The sequence below is a fragment of the Melanotaenia boesemani genome, chromosome 11 (assembly GCF_017639745.1).
Source record: "Melanotaenia boesemani isolate fMelBoe1 chromosome 11, fMelBoe1.pri, whole genome shotgun sequence".
Classification (NCBI taxonomy): Eukaryota; Metazoa; Chordata; class Actinopteri; order Atheriniformes; family Melanotaeniidae; genus Melanotaenia; species Melanotaenia boesemani.
In genome coordinates this window covers 26,256,103-26,276,219 of record NC_055692.1, presented here as the reverse complement: position 1 = coordinate 26,276,219, position 20,117 = coordinate 26,256,103, and the positions used below count along the sequence as shown (strand labels likewise).

General features: G+C 36.9%; 2 protein-coding genes across 6 annotated transcripts in view; both read right to left on the bottom strand.

Annotated features, from left to right (window-relative positions):
* Window positions 1-260: 260 nt before the first annotated feature.
* ulk1a (unc-51 like autophagy activating kinase 1a) lies at window positions 261-12,907 on the bottom strand. 4 transcript variants are annotated; one of them, XM_041998291.1, is made up of 27 exons: window positions 12,396-12,907; window positions 12,189-12,281; window positions 12,055-12,096; window positions 10,842-10,874; window positions 10,685-10,721; window positions 9,636-9,809; window positions 9,429-9,502; window positions 9,238-9,339; window positions 8,258-8,316; window positions 7,160-7,242; window positions 7,025-7,075; window positions 6,805-6,905; window positions 6,515-6,671; window positions 6,346-6,406; window positions 6,142-6,231; window positions 5,881-6,006; window positions 5,645-5,781; window positions 4,804-4,904; window positions 4,357-4,481; window positions 4,052-4,167; window positions 3,161-3,286; window positions 2,779-2,924; window positions 2,492-2,667; window positions 2,270-2,388; window positions 1,622-1,779; window positions 1,385-1,520; window positions 261-1,255 (listed from the first exon to the last, which is right to left on the bottom strand). In XM_041998291.1, exons 1-27 carry the CDS (start codon window positions 12,483-12,485, stop codon window positions 1,212-1,214), a joined length of 2,757 nt encoding a protein of 918 aa, XP_041854225.1. In that variant the 5' UTR covers window positions 12,486-12,907; the 3' UTR covers window positions 261-1,211. The 4 variants fall into 4 exon arrangements, with proteins under 4 accessions (XP_041854225.1, XP_041854224.1, XP_041854227.1 ...); XM_041998290.1 differs by having other exon boundaries at window positions 262-1,255; window positions 4,357-4,484; XM_041998293.1 differs by having other exon boundaries at window positions 262-1,255; window positions 6,817-6,905.
* Window positions 12,908-13,855: 948 nt separating this feature from the next.
* The window catches only part of adgrd1 (adhesion G protein-coupled receptor D1), a 32,895-nt gene continuing 26,633 nt past the window's right edge, over window positions 13,856-20,117 (bottom strand). For both annotated transcript variants that reach the window (XM_042000133.1, XM_042000134.1), the window contains 8 exons: window positions 19,685-19,838; window positions 18,613-18,679; window positions 18,309-18,375; window positions 18,079-18,170; window positions 17,866-17,992; window positions 17,750-17,791; window positions 17,512-17,604; window positions 13,856-17,417 (listed from right to left, as the gene is read on the bottom strand). In XM_042000133.1, coding sequence (XP_041856067.1) covers window positions 17,322-17,417; window positions 17,512-17,604; window positions 17,750-17,791; window positions 17,866-17,992; window positions 18,079-18,170; window positions 18,309-18,375; window positions 18,613-18,679; window positions 19,685-19,838 — 738 coding nt within the window. In that variant the 3' untranslated portion in view covers window positions 13,856-17,321. The remainder of the gene's footprint in view (window positions 17,418-17,511; window positions 17,605-17,749; window positions 17,792-17,865; window positions 17,993-18,078; window positions 18,171-18,308; window positions 18,376-18,612; window positions 18,680-19,684; window positions 19,839-20,117) is intronic.

Genomic DNA, 20,117 nt, shown 5'->3' with positions numbered 1-20,117 from the left:
CTGAATCCAGGAATAGGTATGAATAGATTACGTAAACAGGCTAATACGTAAATATGTATGTTATTTTATGTATGTTATTGATTAATCTTGGAGATCATAATGCAGACAATCGCATTATCTTAATTTATCAATTTTATATTTAATTTATGGAATTTAAATAAAATTGCAAAGTAAAGTTGAAATTAATTTGTCATCGAAACAGAAAAAAACATAAAAATAAATAAATAAATAAATAAAAAACAACTATTCACAATTCTTATAATAAATAACATTTATTTTGATCACACATTTGGTAACAACCCATTCTGGCTAAATTGACAGACTTGAAAATACAAAAAGGGAATTGGATAAATCATTACAAGCCTCTATGAAACTATTTTCATAAAATATTGAATATTTAATTAAAAAACTTTAGTTTCCTACAGGCAGAAAGCATGTGCAAGTTAATTGACCAATTAAAATTTGCACTAAACCAAACAAATGTAAATGAATGTGCACACAAAAAGTACATAAAGATAAGAAATGTGGCATGCAGTACCTCAAGATTGACCACTAACGGGATTACTGGATTTGTAGCTGTCAAACAAAACCTCCCCATAACACATGCATGTCTTTAAGACTAGCAGTCGTAAAGCAATTTCCTAGTATGATGTCAAATCATACTTTCATTACATTTACATTAACATTTTTACTATGATGAAAAATGTACAAAAATAGGCACAGTTTCGGTAATAATGCTACTCCATGGCAATATTTGGTCATCTCATCCAAAATATTTTGCTGTTGACTGGTGAACATTAATCAACATGTAACTCAAAGGCTTCAGAGAAAGCAACCTAATCTTTGTTTCAAGTATAACACATTTGATAACACTTATCAATCATTCTATTTGTTCTAAGTGCAAAACAGAAACATGCTAACACATACAATCTGTCACAAGACAAATACTGAAGCAATTTACCTGATCAAAGTTTTAAAAAAAATCTTAAAACATTCTCTTTTCAAGAATATGCACAGAACAGAGCTTTTAGCCTTTTCTGTGCATTTTTACATATTTGGGTAGTAGTATACAAGTAGATGCTCCAGTGGTCATTTCTCCAAGGTGAGATCAAAGTGCTTGTCTGTTGGTGGATCCATCTACATTTAAGGGTGATGGATGATGCAAGATAAAGCAGTTACCATGAACATACTTGTAGAGCTCATGGATACTGTTATGTCTGCAAAGCTGAGAGGCGTCTCTCAATACACTGCTTACCTGAAAAGATAAAAAAACAAAAACAAAAAAAAAAAAAAAACTCGTTATGAACAAATTAACCTGTGGTCTATTTTATGGAACTGAATGCAGATACTATTTTATAGTTTGTGTGTAAGTGCCCCTACATACATTTATTTATGCTGTCGATGTCCTTTTGGTCTGTGAAGGTTCGGGAAAGACCTTCCATCAGCAGAAGGGCTTTACTATAGCGTTGGATGGATGCTGTACCATAGTGAAACATCTCATCTAAAGCAGCAGACTGGACCTGCAAACACACATTTAAATGATGATGGTAAAGATTTATAACACAGCACAGGATCTGATTTGGAGTTAGCATCAACATCTTCTCATTTGAAACAAGCTCACCATTTGCACAGTGTGACTGTAGATGAGCTTCTCTGCTGTGAGACCATTAAAACGGTCCATAAGCTTCTGTTTGTCAAGCAAGAAGGTCTGCAGCCGATTGTTCAGGGTGCGACAGTAGGTCACACAGTTCTTGTACATGTCGTTTAGCTTCTTGATCACTGGAAGAAAAATAACACAATAGCCATTTTATATATTAACAAGCCCTATTATAGTACTGTTTCACTCTTAAGAACAATGCCCTCGCTGCTTGTGCTTTCTGTTCTTTATCAGGATTTATGCATTTGCAAGTTTTGAATTCAGTTATTAAATGGAGAAAAACAAGCCATTTCGGCGTGACTTCTAAAGGGATGTGTTGTCTCTATGTATGATTAAATGGCACGAGTAGGTGATTTAAAATGTGTTGGATTTATCAACAGCTGATTAATTACTAATGTGCAAACGATTGGCTTCCACATGTTTGATAAATCAAAGCAGATCCAACGTTAAAACAGAAGTGCCACATTAAAGGTCATGTAAAGCTGCCAAGTTTGAATGATTCTAACTTTTCAACCACAATACTCAAATGGTATCTTTCTTCCTCAAAATACAAACATTTAAAATAGAGAAAAGGTGAATGCTTCATATCGAAAACCATGTTCTTTGTCTCACCTTGTTTGACTGTAGAAGAAGGCAGGAGCTGGCCTTGTTTAATGTTTTCTTTGGCTGTGTGCAGAGCTGATGACAGAAACTCCTCAGCTTTCATGTACAGCATTAACTGCTCTGCATAGCTGGAACACCACACAAGAAATCTACATTATTACCAAGAATATTTAATAGCAAAATGAGCTACAGAACATGTTGAGGAAACATGTGAAACTTTGTGTCTCTCACCTCCACTCTCTACTCAGAAGGCTAATCTGATCTGCCACGAAGCTCTGCTCTAGAAAAGAAATATCAGGACTGCTGATGGCATCAAGTCCTGGGTCCTTTGAGGAAGCCAGCTCCATAACACAGTGGACAAAAGCCAAAGTGAAACGCAAGCCACTCAGAGCATCTGTATGAGCTTGCTGTGAAAAGAGCATATAAATACAATGAATACAAAACCTGGTCACGGATAATATAATTTTGTCAATCGGTAAAAATACAGCCTAGAGGATGACATCTCTGTTTGTTTCTACCTCCATCAGTGTGTCTTCAGGTAGTTCTGGAGGGTGAAAAATCAGTGGACTAGCATCCATGGCTTCAGTCTCACTGTTTCTTCGGCTTCCTCGCTGGAGGGGACGGCTGTTGAGTTGCCAGCCTGAGCTGAAGTAGCTGGGAGAGCCTGCATTTCCAACAAGAAGCAAATTAAGCTTTTTCCTGAATAGCTGACAGAGAAAATGTGTAATGAAGATGCAGGCAAGAAGCTGATAGAAAGTTAAGGTGTAAAACACTTAAAAAAAAAAAAAACTACAAACCTTTTTCATTATACAAGTCCAGCTTCTATTGAGCACTAACAAGTGTGTTTTATAAAGAAAACAGCGAAAAATAATCAGATATTAGGATAGTAAAAACACCTGCCTAAGAGCATCCTCGATACCACTGCATCAGGAGGAGTGTTTCCATGTGATGGGGAACCCATAGTGAAGACTGCAGGAGGTGGGCTGTCTGGGAGGTAAAAAACTTTCTGACATCCAGTAGGTGGAGCTGCAGACACAAATCGGAAGAGTTAAATCAGATCCCAGATGGCTTGCTTTGAAATTAAACTGCTGTCTAGTAAATGCTGTAGTAGATCTCTCAAAATAAATTATTTTTAACCACCTACATTACAAACATCTGTCACATAATCTTAGAATAACTAGTTATTTTATAATCATCACTTTAAACATTTTTAACTTTGCTCATTTTGCTAATTTTTACATTTTTTGGTAATGTCAGTCCTGCAAATGGGTTTTAGGTTTCGTCTCTGTGCTTTGCTCTGTGAGTCACTTTAAAAAGTGCTATATAAATACAGCTGGGGTGACCTGAATTATGACATAATTAGATACTGTAGTTGCATGTGAAACATGTAACTCTCTCTTATGTTATCCAATAAAGTTCATAGTGTCTATATTTTCCAAAGCTGATCTAGTTCTTATGGTATCAGACAGTTTTATCATAAGCCTACCTGACATGCTTTGACAGTAATCTTCCGTCTTCATCATAGGTCATCAATGAACATTAGCTATGTGTACGTCAGCTTGGGCGGTGTCAGCCTGTCACTCGGATTAGTCAGATTGACACCACCTCAATGAACATCAGCTGATATGTACATATCACACACCATCCAGTGACACCTCTAATGAAGATGGAAGACTACTGTCGAAACATGTCAGGTAGGCTTATGCTAAAACTAAGTGTCTGATAACATAAGAACTAAATCAGCTATCTTTTATTTGACTTGTAATAACTGAGGTATTTTTACACTTGTACCTGCTATATCCATGCTTTTTTCACAGTGGAAGCTCTCATCACTTCCCTCTTCAAAAAGGTTAGCCCCAAAGGCTGCCTTCAGTAGCATGTCGGACAGCCTGCCAGTGCTGAGTGATCTGAAGATTCAGTGAAGCCGAAGACACATTGTTATTACTGGGTGGCATCTCCAACTGTTAAACAACCAATTTTCTTATAAAAGACAGGATTAATAAGATAGACGACTAGAAATTCATGTGTTAATCTTACGTAATGATATTATCATTTAAAAGATGAAGACTGATAATATTTTCATATAGTGATCTGACCTTTTAAACGGTCCCTTTTTATTGGCTGGCTTCTGGCTGAGATTTGTCTGGGAAGCAGGGGATGGGTCAAGGGATTGGAGGTTTGGGACTGTCCTGGTCCGGTTTGGTTTCCTGTGTTGAATCTGCTGCTGAAAATGAAATTAATTAATTTTTTTTTTTTTTTTTTTAAGTTTGTAAGCTGTATGTTTTATAATTTCCTGGCCATGGGAAAAAGTGAACGTACAATTAACCTGTTGTTTTAAGTGGAAGTGAAAAAACATTCCATGTGGAGGGGTTACTGTCTATAGTGGAAAACAAAGTGTGGACTAGTCGTGCCAAGTCAAAGTGTGCTGGATTGTAACGTGCCACGTAATGTAAAAATGCCAAACGTGAGACGTTACTGATAGACAGCATAGAAGTGTGGAGATGACGAAACATCCATCTTGTTATTTTGATATGGAAGCTGACCTTTGAGCCGGTGATGACCTCTTCTCCAGGAGATTCAGTGAGCAGTCCAGTTTTTGTACTGAGTGGGAGAGTCTGCTCTGATGTCTTTGGGGTCAGTCCAACTAAAACAGAGTGACATAGATTAAACCATTATCAGTACATAATGTTTAAAATGTCATCTGTTTTTTTCTCTTATAACTAGACATAACAAGATCAGGCATGTACTCTAAGGGTTTTGAAAAGTAAAAGTACATGAGTCAGAGTGTGCACAGGGACAATCAAATAACACTTCATTACAATTTCTTCTTGTTATTTAACCCATCAAACATGAAATCATTTTTCTGTAGATCTGTGTCAGATGGTTACATATTTGTTAGAACCCGTTGTTTTCAAACACGGTGTGTGAAAAAATGCTGCTGTGAAGATCTCTTCAGAACAAAAGGGAATATCAGAATCTGAATGTACCATCACATACACAGTGTTTTCCATAAAACCGAGCACTGCATGGTTTCTTTTTTCCAATTTACTTTCTTTTACTCCTCCATTTAGCAGATTTTAGGCCTAATTTTTTTTGGGGGGGAATGAGGTGTTGTGGCCAAATTTCTCTTACGCCATCTTTCTGGATTTGCAGGATTATCACAACTCCTTGATAATAAAAAAATAAAAACAAATATGGGCACCTTCCTAATATCTACAAAAGAGAGGGAAAGAGTCAAGTGGAAGAAGATATTGAGTCAAAGCCTTAATGTAACAAAGCTGTCACTCTGATGCTTGATGAAGTTAACAACAACTGTATGACATGTCTGAAAAGACGTAATAACTCTTAAGAGTGATGATATAATAAGCCAGGTAAGGTGACTACCTAATGGAGAGCAATGCTGCGGTTGACCAACTCCGACCAGCTTTGGGGTGTCAGAGGGGATGTTTGAACAAGAAGCTCTACGACATCCACATTTCGGTGGGGTTGCACTTCTGCTACGAGCACAGCATAGCATGACCCTGAGAGACACAATACATGGTTAGACAAAGAAAGACATGAATGGATAATAGTAAGAGACTATGTTGAAGTGGCTGAATGGAGAATGTGGCTGTACATACCTAGTGGAGCCATGCAATCCGACGGGTTGCAGGTTCTGTTCCATACGCTGGTAGTTTTGGATCTGAGTTGGGACAGGAATGGGCACTGATGGGCTGCAGTTACCACCATGTAATTCAACAGGATTGCTGCATGGTTAAAAGATGAAGCTGAGAAATGAGACACCAAGGACTGGGCAACCATGATGAACATGAATTAGGTAAAGCCTATTAAAATTAATTAACATTTGAATAGATTAAAGGCCCTGCATAGGGTTCTCTTACCAAACAGGCTTGGAAGGAAAGTGCAGAAGGGATGAGGGTGGTGCGGTTCTTCCTGCAACTCCAGAACCTCTTTCAACCAGTCCCGAGTTCCTAAACAAACATATTTGTAAGCTTCTTCTAAAAAAACAAAACGATAAAAACAAAGACATTTTCTTACATTAATTAAGTTAAAGATACTGCATTGTTCACCCCAAAGAAACTCACCCACTGTATATCAGACAACTGTCATTAGGTGACCCAGCTTCCACCCCATATGTGTATTCACCTACCAAGCAGTAAACAAACATAATCAGACATTTTTGTGCTTATGTGAAGAAAAAAACTACAAAATAAGCAACTTGGATAACTACAGAAGGAGGCTCAGGTGTCTTACTAGGAAACTGGGCAGGCACCATGACATAATCTTCTGTGTACAATGGTGTGTTCCTCCCATTTTGATTGGATTTTTCTTTCCGCTGGAAGTCAGCAGCCTCTTGTGTAGGCGAGTGCATCACTTTGGGCTGAAGCTGGTGCATTTCTCCATCGGAATGCTGAACGAGTAAAAAAAAAAAACAAAAAACAAATGATCAAATTTATCAGTGAGATATAGAGGAACATAAATACACCATGATTACTTCTGTTAGAAGCCAATTTCATATCTTTTAATAAATTATTTCTGTTCACAAGATAGTGTACTTGAGGCGAGGCCAGCTGGGATGTGGAGGAGCTGCTGGACAAGCTGCCTGAGCCAGAGCTGGGGTAGGAAAGCATTGGGGCAGGTGAGCCTGTAAAAAAAAAAAGAAAAAGAAAAACAACACACACATCTTGTGTTAGGACCTGGGTAACAACACCTTTACTGACACTAAAGCTTGCCAGACTGACTCACACAGGACACAGCACGTACATTTCTTTGTGGACAAGCTTGTCTCCAAGAAAGGATGGTGGAAAAACTCATCTGCAAATATAAATATTTAAATTTAGGAACAATGTTTCCAGAATTATGAAAAGGGATCCTTAATATTGAAAAGTGGAAGTTTACCAAAGCTGATTCGTTCTTTGTGGTTTCTCTGGAGCAGCCCCAGCAGCAGATGTCTTAAGTTAGCGGAAGTCTCCTTTGGGATGCTGAGATAATAGAAAAACTCCCTTTAATAATGCAGGTTTTGCTGAATGTTTATGCTTCAACCTAAGGTACCCTCTAGATATAGGCACAGAACACTAATATTTTCTGTGTGTTGAACAATGTTTATAATTTGTTCCTTTTTGTCATTAATAATATTCAGGACACTTATATTTCATAAGCACATTGTAACCTATAAAATATGTAATTTTCTTTATCTAATTTTTGGCTTCAACATAAAACTTCCGGGTAATATGACATTCACAGTCAGTTAGACGATGTGTATTTACGTTGGTGTTGAGCTATGTGGGTCATGTGGAAAAAGATAGCTGCACAGGCCACTAGCTGGCACCTTGGAGCAAGTTAAATATAGACTGAGAGAAAAACAAACTATGCCCTGCTCACACAGAATCATGGCCTATCTTATCATTCAGCTGTATCACTGCAGAAGATAAGTATGGCTGTAAGCCATACACAGGCCGGCAAAGTACTCCATGAACAAAGTAAGGAAAACAAACCATAAATCCCTTTGAAAGCTTTCCAGGTCCAGTTTTCAACATGACAGATTAGGTTCTCAAATGAGCCAAACTGATTAAGGAATCTGCATATCCTGATAATATTTAACCAGATTAAAGGTTTCACAGCTGACAGGACACTACAGTAGCCTTATACATTTTTAGGATTTCACATAATAACTGTGTGAGAATGACAGAGGGGGAATTTTCCAGATCTGATCGGTTACATCAGGCATCTGTATCAGTTTCTTCCACATCAAGATTATTTTTAGCAGCACTGTGGGACTTATTTACTTACTGCTAATTATGTCTGTGGGAGCATGTGTCTGCAGACTCACATGTGCTTGAACCTCAGTCACATATGTACAAACGTCAGTCATCCATCACCATAATGTATGTAAACATGACAGATTTCTCAGTATAGCCTGTTTACAACCCCTCTTCTCATGTTCTGCTGTGTAATATGTGCCTACATGGCACATGTGCAACAGAGAGATGTACTTACCTGGGTAACAGGGTGGTATTGCTTTCATAGAAGAGACGGAGCTCCTGTGGTGTGCTGGCCTGTACGCACAGGCAAAAATATGAATTACACTTAAAAGATTGCTTTTCATGTAAACACACACAAAGATGTTAAAATCAATTAACCTAATCCTTAATAACAAGCGTTTGTCACCTACATCATTACAAAAAAGCATTTTTACTAAAGTACATCATCCAAGCGAAGACAATTTGTGGGCATTTGGTGACCATAGCAAGGATAAAGTGGTACGTCGCCACCTAGACCATCTAGATAAACATCATCGTCAGCAGCAAACTGCACACTAACCCTTTGACTTATCACAACCCACTGAGTTGCCTAGCTGAAACACAGGATAATGTCCCCTTTAATTAAAAAAAAAGTTAAGCAAGACATTGTGTTTTCTTTTTTTGACTGCAAACACTTTATTGAAATGGAATATTCACAAGGGGTTGACTTTAATGTGTGTGTGTTCATAAGTTTCAATTGTAATTTGCACCTACGTTTTAAAAAGTATCACTGCAGCAGCCACGTCACAGTGCAAAGTAATAGCTATGATTGTGAAACAGTGTTTACTCTGGATATAGAGGAATGGCTCCCGGCCATTTCCGCATGCCCCCAAGCGTAAGCAAGGCTCAGTCCTAACAAGCAGTCAAGCTGTTTCAGCATTTTCCAACTAACAACACTCAGGAAGAGTATCACCCAGCAGACAGGTGGTTTTTTAATGGTTGTGTTGTGGATCATGGGGTTATGAAAGGGATGCACCATGTTCACTTTTATCAGTGATTAGTTTTCCCTTTCCAAGAACTAGAGGAAAACAATTTTATGATTATTTGTGATTATTTAAAAGAACTTAACAAGTGTTTGTTAACAAACATCTAAATCTATGTTGCTAACCACCTAAAAAGAGTTATGTTTGCTTTCTTATATCTATGTGTTCATGTTCCTTTTGAGGTGTTACTTACATAAAAAGGTGCTTTTCCTGTGAGACATTGGTACACAATAGTACCTATGCTCCACAGATCGGCCTTGGCATCATAGTTCTGGGACATGATAACCTCAGGAGCCTGTGTCCAGATAAACACAGCTTACAGCTTAGAGACACAATGACATTATAACCTGTTGGCACAGAAAAGTAAGAGACCTTAATGCTTACCATGTACATGGGAGAGCCACACAGTGTGGCTGCCATGGTGTTTGTCTGGAGATGCCGTGCAAACCCAAAGTCAGCTGGAGGTTAAGAGAAATAAGGTGAAGGACGGTGATTCAAAACAAACAAATAAGCTAATTCCACCATCTGTCCACCCCTTTTGAAATACTGTACAGTGAAGACATTTAATGCCCTACAGATTTAAGCATTTACCTATCTTAATGATGGTATTGATAGAACTGGATCTACGCCCCTCTGGTTGGCAGAGTAAAATATTTTGGGGTTTGAGGTCCCTATGGAGGATTCCTTTGCTCTGCAGGACTTTCATGGCCTGAGCAATCTGCTGCAGGAACACACGAATGGTGTCTTCACTGAGCGTGCCTTTTGCTGTTTGACAGAAGAATAAAACATGTAGGTTCATACATATGGAGAAAAACAACCATGATATTTTAAAAAATATCCAATCTAGCCAATAAAAAATACATATACTTTGTTTGAAAATCAAAATCAAGGTCCTTGACATGAACCCCCCAACCCCTCCCAATGGAGCAGTATTTCTGGCTCCCATGTTATTCCATTGGAGCACAGGGGATAACTGAGTGACAGATGGGCGAGGTCATGTGGGTGCTCCGTCAACCTTGCCAAATGTGACCGAGTTTGTACTGCAAATAGCTATATACTTCTTTTTACAACATAATAAACGCTGGTACGGTGACAAAATTAGACCCAACCTCCACATCAGCACTTAAATACACACATCAGCACCCTGGAGGCAAATCTGTCCTGAGAAAAACTAGCTTCATGCTCCCATCGCTTTTCAAAATATGTCTTGAAACCTGAGGTAGGGGAATATTCTAGTGAGAAAAGCTTCTGTGAATTTAAATGTGGCATGATCACAGGACACACAGAAAACCAGCTGTAAAATGCAAACTGGGAATCTGATTGTGTGCTAATTTCCATATAATTAAGAGGAAAATCACCGAGTAGAAACTTGATCACAAGTCTGAAAGACAGATTTAATGTTATCAGGGTTTTTGGACATGTTAGTGATTAGTCACCCACTGGCCTGCATAAACTTGAAACCTGACTTATAGTTGTAGTCCCCTGCAAAAAGGTCTACTGCAGCCCCAAAATGGAAATAAACTTACTCTCTTACGTGCAACATTGATTATTATGCAACTGTTTGTTGAGTTTGAGCACAAAGAGTAAAAGAAAAACTTCACAGTTTATTATGAAGACTCGATGTTTTGCAGCAAACTTACAGTGGAGATACTCTGCCAGATCACTGCCATTGCAGTACTGAAAATACAGGAAAGACAAGTCTTAACAACGGCTTTGAATTTGCTGTCTTATTAATGGTTGTGATTTGCATTTCCACATGACAACACACCTGCCTGCACCATCTCAAACACAACTCACCTCCATGACAAGATACACACACCCTCCTATCTCCTGTTGACAAAACAAATAAAATGCAAATAATAAAGCAAATTTTTTCCAGAATATCAATTACCTTATACATGAGTTGGATAAGTAAATGCATCTGTAAATGTCTAAATCAGACATTCAATTCATGTAGAGAGATGGGAAATTATACCAATAATTGTGTAATAATAATAATAAAAATAATAATAAGTGGCAACACCTCATGCAATAGAGTCAGTTGACTGTTTTTTGGCTTGTCACCTAATGACTTCTTGAAATTCTGGACCACCTGACAACATCAAACTTGGTAGCCTGAAACTTTATCTAGTCAAGGCCAACATCCAGCTCTAGGCCCCCTGAATCATCCAGGACCCTTTTCCAAATCAGCATCCTTTTTTAGCGCCATTGAAAAAGTCTGAGCAGTGAGGGGACATAGGGTGAGGTAAAAGGGTGAAAAGTTTAGGACATTGACCTTACCTGACTTAAGGGCAATATAATTAGTTGGAAAGCAAGTTGAGTCACCAAGTTAAATCTCATAAGCTCTGTGTATAAGAGTGACGCTCAAGTTGTGTTTACCAGTTGGGCTACTGCACAAAATTTCCCTATGGCATAATGAGAGAATAAAGACTGTAAATGAATATAATGATGGCAACACATAAGGCATGCAGCTTTGTCCTTAGCTTTGAATGCTTGTGTGTCTCTACTGTGAGACGATACTCTGTGTTTTATAAGCCATTGTTAATTTGGTGCACCGTGCCATCTGTCAGACATAGCCAGATAAGCTCAGCCGAGCCTACTGTCTGGCAGGTGTCAGTAAGATGATAAGAGGAATGCACACAGGCTAACTTACATCCAACCAGATGGTTAGTGTCCTGTGTTGTGTTTGACCTGTTAGTTTAAAAAGACATGTGTGCTCTGACAGTATTATGCCAGTCACAAAGTCATATAGTACCCTTTTTTTAAGTCTTGTGACTATCTAAAAAAGATGGAAGGACTACAAAACCTCAAGCTACAGCCTAAATAAGTGAGGTGGCATGCAAACAGCATCCAACTGGTGCATTTGTACCACAAGTGGCTGTCGCAATGTTTGAGCAACATGTTGCATCATTTGGCATCTCTAGTATCACATGTCTTTGTATTTATCTGTGGTTGGGTGAGCTGCCTATAAGATGAGAGTAATTAGAAGATAGAAAAAAAACATTCTTACCTGATAGTCAAGCAGTCTAACAATATTTTCATGTCTGAGTTCCTAGAGGAGATGTGAGGAGCATCATTGTTACAGATATAGCTGGAGACTGCAGCAGAAAATATGGTGAGATTAAAGACAAATAATTACCATACCTTTAATATTTTGATTTCTTTTCCCAGCAAAGACTGTGATTTGGCAATATTCTTCTTGTTAATACACTTAACAGCAACTTCCCAATCACGTTTCTTGGAGATAAAAAGATCAAATAAAATAAAAATAAGCAGAACATAAATACGCCAACCAGACATATGTAAACAATGACCAAACAAATCCAAATTTAGACCAGATGTGAAAATTACCTCTTTGTGTCTGCCTTTGAACACAACTGCAAAGGCACCGTGACCAATCAAGTCTTTCCTGTTGAACTCAAACTTCCCAACAGACTCCATGAGTTTGAAAAATATAAGCAATACAGTCAATTTACAGTATTAAAGCAAAAGTCTGTCGTTCCAAATGAAGCAGACGTACAGTCCCACGACACGAAGAAAAATTCCATTTCACAAAACAAAAGTGCTTCTTTCACACTTTACAAGCCTCATCACAACGGCGGCATATAACGTTATGCAGTATCCGTCAAAATAAAAAGAAAAAAAAGACAGAAAGAGAAAAAAAAGTCACAACAATGTGGGTACTTAAAATAGAACTGTATGTAAACATAATATTAGAGGTCCACTGAACGATTTAAAATAGTCCCAGCCACTTCCATAAACCCGTTGGACGGTAGAAAGTCGTTTCAGTGCTGTTAAAGGATAGTTTGTATTTATACACTGAGCTCAGACATTGTACTCCTCACCTTTCTAACCATCCGCATGATTTATTCATATCTCATGGTGGGCATGCGCAGACTGGCAAACGTCTGTCAGTGGCGCTTTCAGGGTCAGCTCGTAAATTGGGAATTTAAAATCTTTGTTTGGCTGTAACTGTGATGGTTGCCCAATTTCAAAATAGGCTCTAATGGCTACTAAAATACATCAATCCATATTTTTCCAAATCATACTAATTAAATTTTGATTCGTCACATTTAACCACAGAAAAAGGATCCCTCTCTCCTCTACACCGTCCACGCATTGCATTCAGGCAATTTGGCCTGAGTGATCATGAAGTGTGTAATTAGACTGACAAAATGTTTCATCAGAAAGTAAAGGATGGCCATAAATTCTAACACCTTATTTATTGATGTTTTGTTTTAAAGCCATTTAAGTCTACTGCTACACACTGACTATCTGCTTTTTTTTTTTTTTTTTTTTTCACCTGGCATTTATCTGTGGTGTCATAATCCATCAATCACGTTGTGATATCATAGTCACACACATGCCAACCGTTGGGGGGCGACGGACACCCTGGGCGCGGGACATAATGATGATAATAATAATAATAATAATAATAATAATAATAATAATCGCTTATTTTTTAAAAAAGCAAGTAATGCTTCTTTTGTGCAAGCAACAGTTACAAGCCCATGTGTAGGTTTTGCTCACTGATCTTAACAGGTTTAAGAATTAATTAATTAACATTTTTTGCCATTAACTGTTGGTTTCTAAAAGATAAAGCTATGTCTGCCACTCTGACAAAAGCTTAGAAGTGCTGTTATTATTCAAAGTGGTCTTTGTCAAAAACAAATCCATAATAAAAGGAGCGTGGACACGTCCACAAAAATATCTACATAAAAATGAACAAAAAGGACATACATAAAATCGGCATGCATCTTGGAACATGAAGGTAAAGAACACACAATAAAGAAAACTAAGATTTATTATAATAAACAGTTTTTAATAAAGATAAGTGTAAGCACAAACTGTCGTACCATGAACAAGAATCATTAAAGGCCATATACAAGCATAAGAATATTAAAATATTTCATTTAAAATTTGACATAAAAAGTGTGTGAAGAGTGACATACAGTAAATCCTCATCTAAAAAACTAGTGTTGGCACAGTAAGATCAACAACATCTCAAAAAAAGTCTCACAAAAAAGAAAAATATAGGAAAAAAAAACAGCAAGAATCTTCAAGCCCTATATTATACCAAAAAAGAAAAAAAAAAATCTGAAAAAACGTAAAATATATTCACAGAACTGTCTTTAACACATAAACAGTATTCACTATTTCTCTAAAAGCACAGGCTAACATTTGGTAGTTTTCTCATGACATGACTTTCTGCAGCTATGCCAGCCAAATTAACTAAAGAGAGAAAACAAAAATAAACAGTAAATAACATGTGAACAATACTGATTTGTAACTGTGGCAGTTTATAGATGATTTATTTGAATCACCAAATAAATAAATACATATATCAGAGTTGAACTCATTGTTAAAGCATCTATGGTTATAAGACAGTTAATGTGTGTTGTCCCCGAAATGGGATTAAAGTCATGAGATTCAGGTTTGCATTTTGCAATTCATCTTTTGTGATAATTAATATGGTAACAGCTGGTGACGGTGTATTTTGATGAGCATAAAATTAACAATACGATTTAGAAATGTATGCTCCCGTCACCCTTTTCTAGCCAAAGTTTTCTTTTTTTTCCCTTTAATTAAAACAGATAAAATGATAAAGTTTGATGAAAAATGAGTCACATTCTCACAGCTTGCTAATTTGGCACATATTCTGTAAAAAGAACAGTAAACTTGACTGGCTAATCTGGTGCTTGAAACCTGAGATTATGCCTTTAGGTTCTGTCTTCCACAATCATAATGTCTCATTTTATTGCTTCGCCAAAAATATGGAAATCTTCTTGCTTTTGAATCTGGAGGCGTTTACACCCATTACAACTAACCTAAACCACCTTCTGGAGGTGAATACACGATGGCAAGAAACTTTTCTATTTTTGGTCCTAGCTGAGGACAATTGACTTTGAATCAACATGTACATGTTTGAAAATTTTAAGTAATCTTTGATCCAGAACTAAAATTGGATAAACATATAAAGGTCTGTGGTAAAAAGTTGCCTTTCCTAATAAGAAATATTGCCAAGCTGGAGCCCATCCTATCTCACACTAACATGAAAACAGTTACCACAGCCAAAATCACTTCAAAACTGTACCTTTGCAAAAGTCTTTTTATTTACTTTTCATTCCTTTCTCGTTCATCAGACCACTTAGATCTTCCAACAATTGTTTTCAACTATTCCTAAATTATAGTGAGTAAGAAATATCAACTGTGTCCCATCTACTGAAACACTTGAGACACATCCCAAGATGTACACTCAATAACCTTAACATGGTTTGTCTTTCATTTTATGTATATTAGACATTTACTTTACATCTGTAATCTTAGTAATTTTTGTGTTTGTCTTTCAATACTGTTTTGTGTAATTGATTGCCAATGGTATTATTGAGTTGCTGTGCGCACCTAGGAGGAAAAAAACAACAACAACAACAACAAAAAACAACAACACCCATCCCATTTGTTTAGTAAAACCAAACCCCTAAACACAGATGAGGAGGCAGGTAATTGTGCTAACCACAGAAATAGATGGATGTAAACTGTTGAAATTTCTCTCTTAGATGGAGTTTGTAGACCCAAGTAAAGAAAAGGGTGAATTGAGGTCCTGAGAATCCCGATTTAAACTGCAATGCCTACAACAGAAGTCTTAATTGTTAATCACTTGTTTCTACACAGTGAATGTAACTATAGGTATTTAAGGATGTGGATACATGTAGAGTTTCCATTGAATGAGCACAAGGCTTCTCAGTGACATTAGTTTATAGGCCTTTCATTAACTCAACTGGAAATGTCTAACCATCTGCTGTCAAGACCAGCATAAGGATTTAGTAGTTTCTCAGCATTTTATATGATCTGCATGGTCCAAGCTAACAGTGTAATCAGTACAGGTTACTGTCACAGACTAGAACAGTGGTCACTCCTGTCTTTTACTATCCTTTACTGTCTTAAACTGTCATTTACAGTAGGTGTAACTGTGGAGAAGTTTTATTCATTGAGTCAAATGCAATTGATTTTATATGAGAGCAATGTCAAAAGCCAAATTCAATCATTCAGACACATTGACAGCTTACAACTAAAACTCTGAATTGTGAAACAACATTTAATGACTAATTTCATTATTGAAAAATAAAAAAACAACAACAAAAAAAAAAAAAAAAATTGAACATTTAAAGTGCAACCTCATGTCCAACCATTTTGCAATTTCCCTCTGGGATTAATAAAGTATTTTTCATTGGTTCATTTTTGCCTCCTGGATGCATTGTGTGTCTTTTCTCTGTATATATATACACATATATATATATATATATATATATGTATATATATAAATTTTTTTCTTTATTAGTAAGCAAGAAACATCTGTTTGCTTTGCTATTGTTGAGCCTTAAATCTGTGTGAAGCACTTTGGTTTATTTAAAGGGTTTAAATGTACTTTAAAAACTAGTTTTACTTGACAATACTTCAATATATTACTTTTATACTTGCATTGTAGTTACTTCAGTGATATGCAAGACTTTGATAAATTCTTTATGCTAACCAGCTAGCAGTAGCTTCATACAGTACTGTACTCAATTGTTGGCCTGATGGATAAAGACGAAAAATAAGCATTTTTATGATTTATTTATTCAACATCAGCTTGACTTGACTCCTTTAGCAGAAACAACTTGTTGCATGTTATTCACAGTCATGCATCTTGTCTCTGACACGTCTGAGGGTTTGCATGTGCTATGTCTGCATGTGTCATGCAATTTTTCTTTTGAACAATGCATCCTTTTTTCTAATTAAACAGATATAGAAGTTGTATACATTTTTTCATGTTGTGTTCAGTAAAAAGGACAAATTAATAGACAGGTGAATTTGGTAAAATATAGAGTAATCATGTTGCTAAATGTGTGACATTTTTCTACAATAAAGTACCACTAGGTGGCAGAACACACATCAGTTGCCTCATCTATACACAGTGTGCGGGTGGACTATGCAGGGTCATTGGCAGATCCTGAACAGCTCTCATGGATCTCTCTGTCATATTATTGACTTTCTCTTCCTCCTCCTCCTCCTCCGAGGAGCACAATATGTTTTTTGTGGAATAACGGTGAGGCACAGTCCCAAAAGTCTGTTTGTCATTAAGGGTGAACCTATAATTCAACTACAACTTTGGAGTTTATAAGTGTCCAATTTATTTTACGACAAAGTGGCAGAATACTCTGGCCAGTGTTTTGTCATTCCACCCAAGTGAACCAAAGATTGCTCTCCTGACTAAGACAGAAATGGGGATTTGGCTTTTTACATGACAGAGAGGTCAATACGGTTGGCTGAGTTGGTGCTTTTGTCCCATGTGTTCATCTTAGTTGGGGTAACACCCTCCTTGTGTCCATTCATCTATATCAGAGGATGATGAAAGAACACTTTAAACAGGTAGTTTTTTTTTTTTGTTTTGTTTTTTTGTAGGAAATTATTTAACAACTGCACTTACAATATCAGAGTTGAATGGTTTCACATTGATGTTTCGGATGGAGCTGCTGGTAAGAGACCACACCTTGGTTTTGTGTTTAAATGCGGCTCTGACCTACAGGAATAACACCAAAGCAAAAAATAATGATAAATTCTAACCCAAAATTTCTGAAACAGGAGAACATTACCCTTGCAAAAAATGCATACATTTATTATAAGTTAAAACTTTAGAAGACTTTGTAACATATTTAGCACCATACCTCAGAGTTAAGGAGACAGTGAAACAAGAAGACAAAAAACCCCTAGGAAAAAAAAGTGTTTCATTAATCTTTGCTAACATTTTATAAAGGAAAATATGACATGGTGAGGAACTTACTTGTAATGAGTTGAATACAGCAAAAATATATAAGAATGGCAAAGAATGTGTGTTGACAGTGAGAACACCAAAGATCCAGGAAATGCCAAGTATGGGCAGGAGCACAGCCACTGCCTTGGCTGTCAGCCTTGAAATAAACCAAGAGATAGCCATGATTGCAGTGGCTTTTGATAAAATAATTATATTACATAACCAAAAACCAAATTAACTCACTTGACTGCATTGGCATCTCCATGAACCTTGTAATTTTCTCCGCTGATTCGAGATATGATCCTGGTCACCGATACCAGAATGCCCACGTTCACCTGTTCATCAGAAGGTTGGTTAAATACACCTACATCCATTTATCTGTTCTGCATTAAAGGCTTTTAGGTTTTTGATAAACACAGATTATAGTGAAAATTATCTATTTTTTTTTTTTTTTTTTTTTTTAATTTGCTCACCACAATGACAAAAAGAGCAGGGGCCACAAATGCCCAAATGGCTCCCTTCTGCAGTGATAACCAGCAGCTGAAACAGCAAAGGCAAGGGCAACAAAACAAAGATTACATTGAGTTCCCTCCCAAGTTAAATGGCTGTAATGTTATAGTGCAAATACAGGATGACATACTGTGGACCTAAAAGCCTTCAAATAACATTAAACACAGTTGTTTGCAATTTCCACCACAAGTGATGTCATTCCAAAGCAATGGCTGTAATGGAATTAAGTGAATTCCAAACAATCCCACATATGCAGATAGTACTTACTTGTCAACTGCACCATAACCGTCAAAGGCTGATGTCATGGAAACCACACAGATCACAAATGGAGAACCTGGCACAAAAACACAATTCCACATTCACTTTGGTAACAGCAGGCATGATTTAATTGACTTGCTAGAAGGTTGTAGGGTCTGGTGGCTGCCTATTTCTTCAGCTCTTTTTAAACTCACACATCTTGATTTCTTCCAGTGCCAATCATGTTAGATGAAGACTTAGTAAACCAAAGCCATTAATCACATATGCTAACATTATAGCTTATTTAATAGCTTATTAATTACAGTTAAAAAAAGAGCTATATTTTAGTCTTGTTCCAAATGGGCTGTTTCAGTGTTTGTAGCTTTAAAGCATGAGTTGTTTTTGTGGTTAACACTGCACAGGATACTAATGAAAGCTGTGCCTAGAGCAGCTACCAACCACCAAGCACTAATTTTATTTATCTGCTACTCTGATAATTGTTTATTTACCAGAAAATAGTCCCTTATAATCTAAAGCAGAGCTCAAGCACAAGTCTGTTAATGAGCTATTCATCTGAATCACATTTGGGGACCTCTGATCTAAGGCTTTCTTTTTCAGCCCACTGACTGCGTAGGTTTCTAAATCTCCATTGATCAAAATACTTTTCACTCTGAGGGAAGAATTGAGGGATAAAGTAGTCAACACTTTCATAACAGCTAACAACTTTTTTAATACAGCACAACTGCTATACCTCTAGCTGTCAGACAAGTCTACAGCACATCATCTGCAGATGGCCAAAACAAAAAGAAAAATTACTTTGGCCAGAGAAAAGGAAGCCATAAAAAGGGATTGCTTTGGATTGTAAAAGACAGTTTATGCATTCTTCAATAGCTAAAGACAGTACATGTATGACCCAAATTAGTTTTAACTGTCCATCAAATCTGGTTCACTGAGATAAAGAAAAACAGATGTTATATTAGAAAGCCATTTTGCAGACTTACTGAACCTTGTTTAACTCTCCAGATAAAACACTGGGTTTTAAACTAGTCATAATAATATAGAATGGTGAGGGACAGGTATCCTTTCAGATTCTTACACTCACCCCAGCCAATGCCATAGTAGTAGAAGTGTTTGCTGCCTTCAGAGCCAAACACTTTTACCACCATACTGTAGAGATGAAGGCCCTCCACCAGCATCCAAGCGAAGGCACTCAGAAAAAAGAAGTGAAGCAGGATGGCCATGACTTTACAGGAGGGCTAGGAGACAAAAAAGCAAAAATCATGGTTTTACTAAACATTATGTGCTTAATCATTCAAAAGGTCATGTTTAATTTAACTATTTCCTCTTTTGGTTTTGTAAAAAAAAAAAAAACATTAAAAAAACAAAGCATAAAACATTGAAGCATCATCAACAAAATTTCCATGATACTCTGTTTAGCTTGTAACTTTCACCAATGTATTTGTATTTATAATATAAGCATTAAACTTCTCATCCCCTTCCTCATGTTAATAATTCTGGAAATATTACAACCAGCA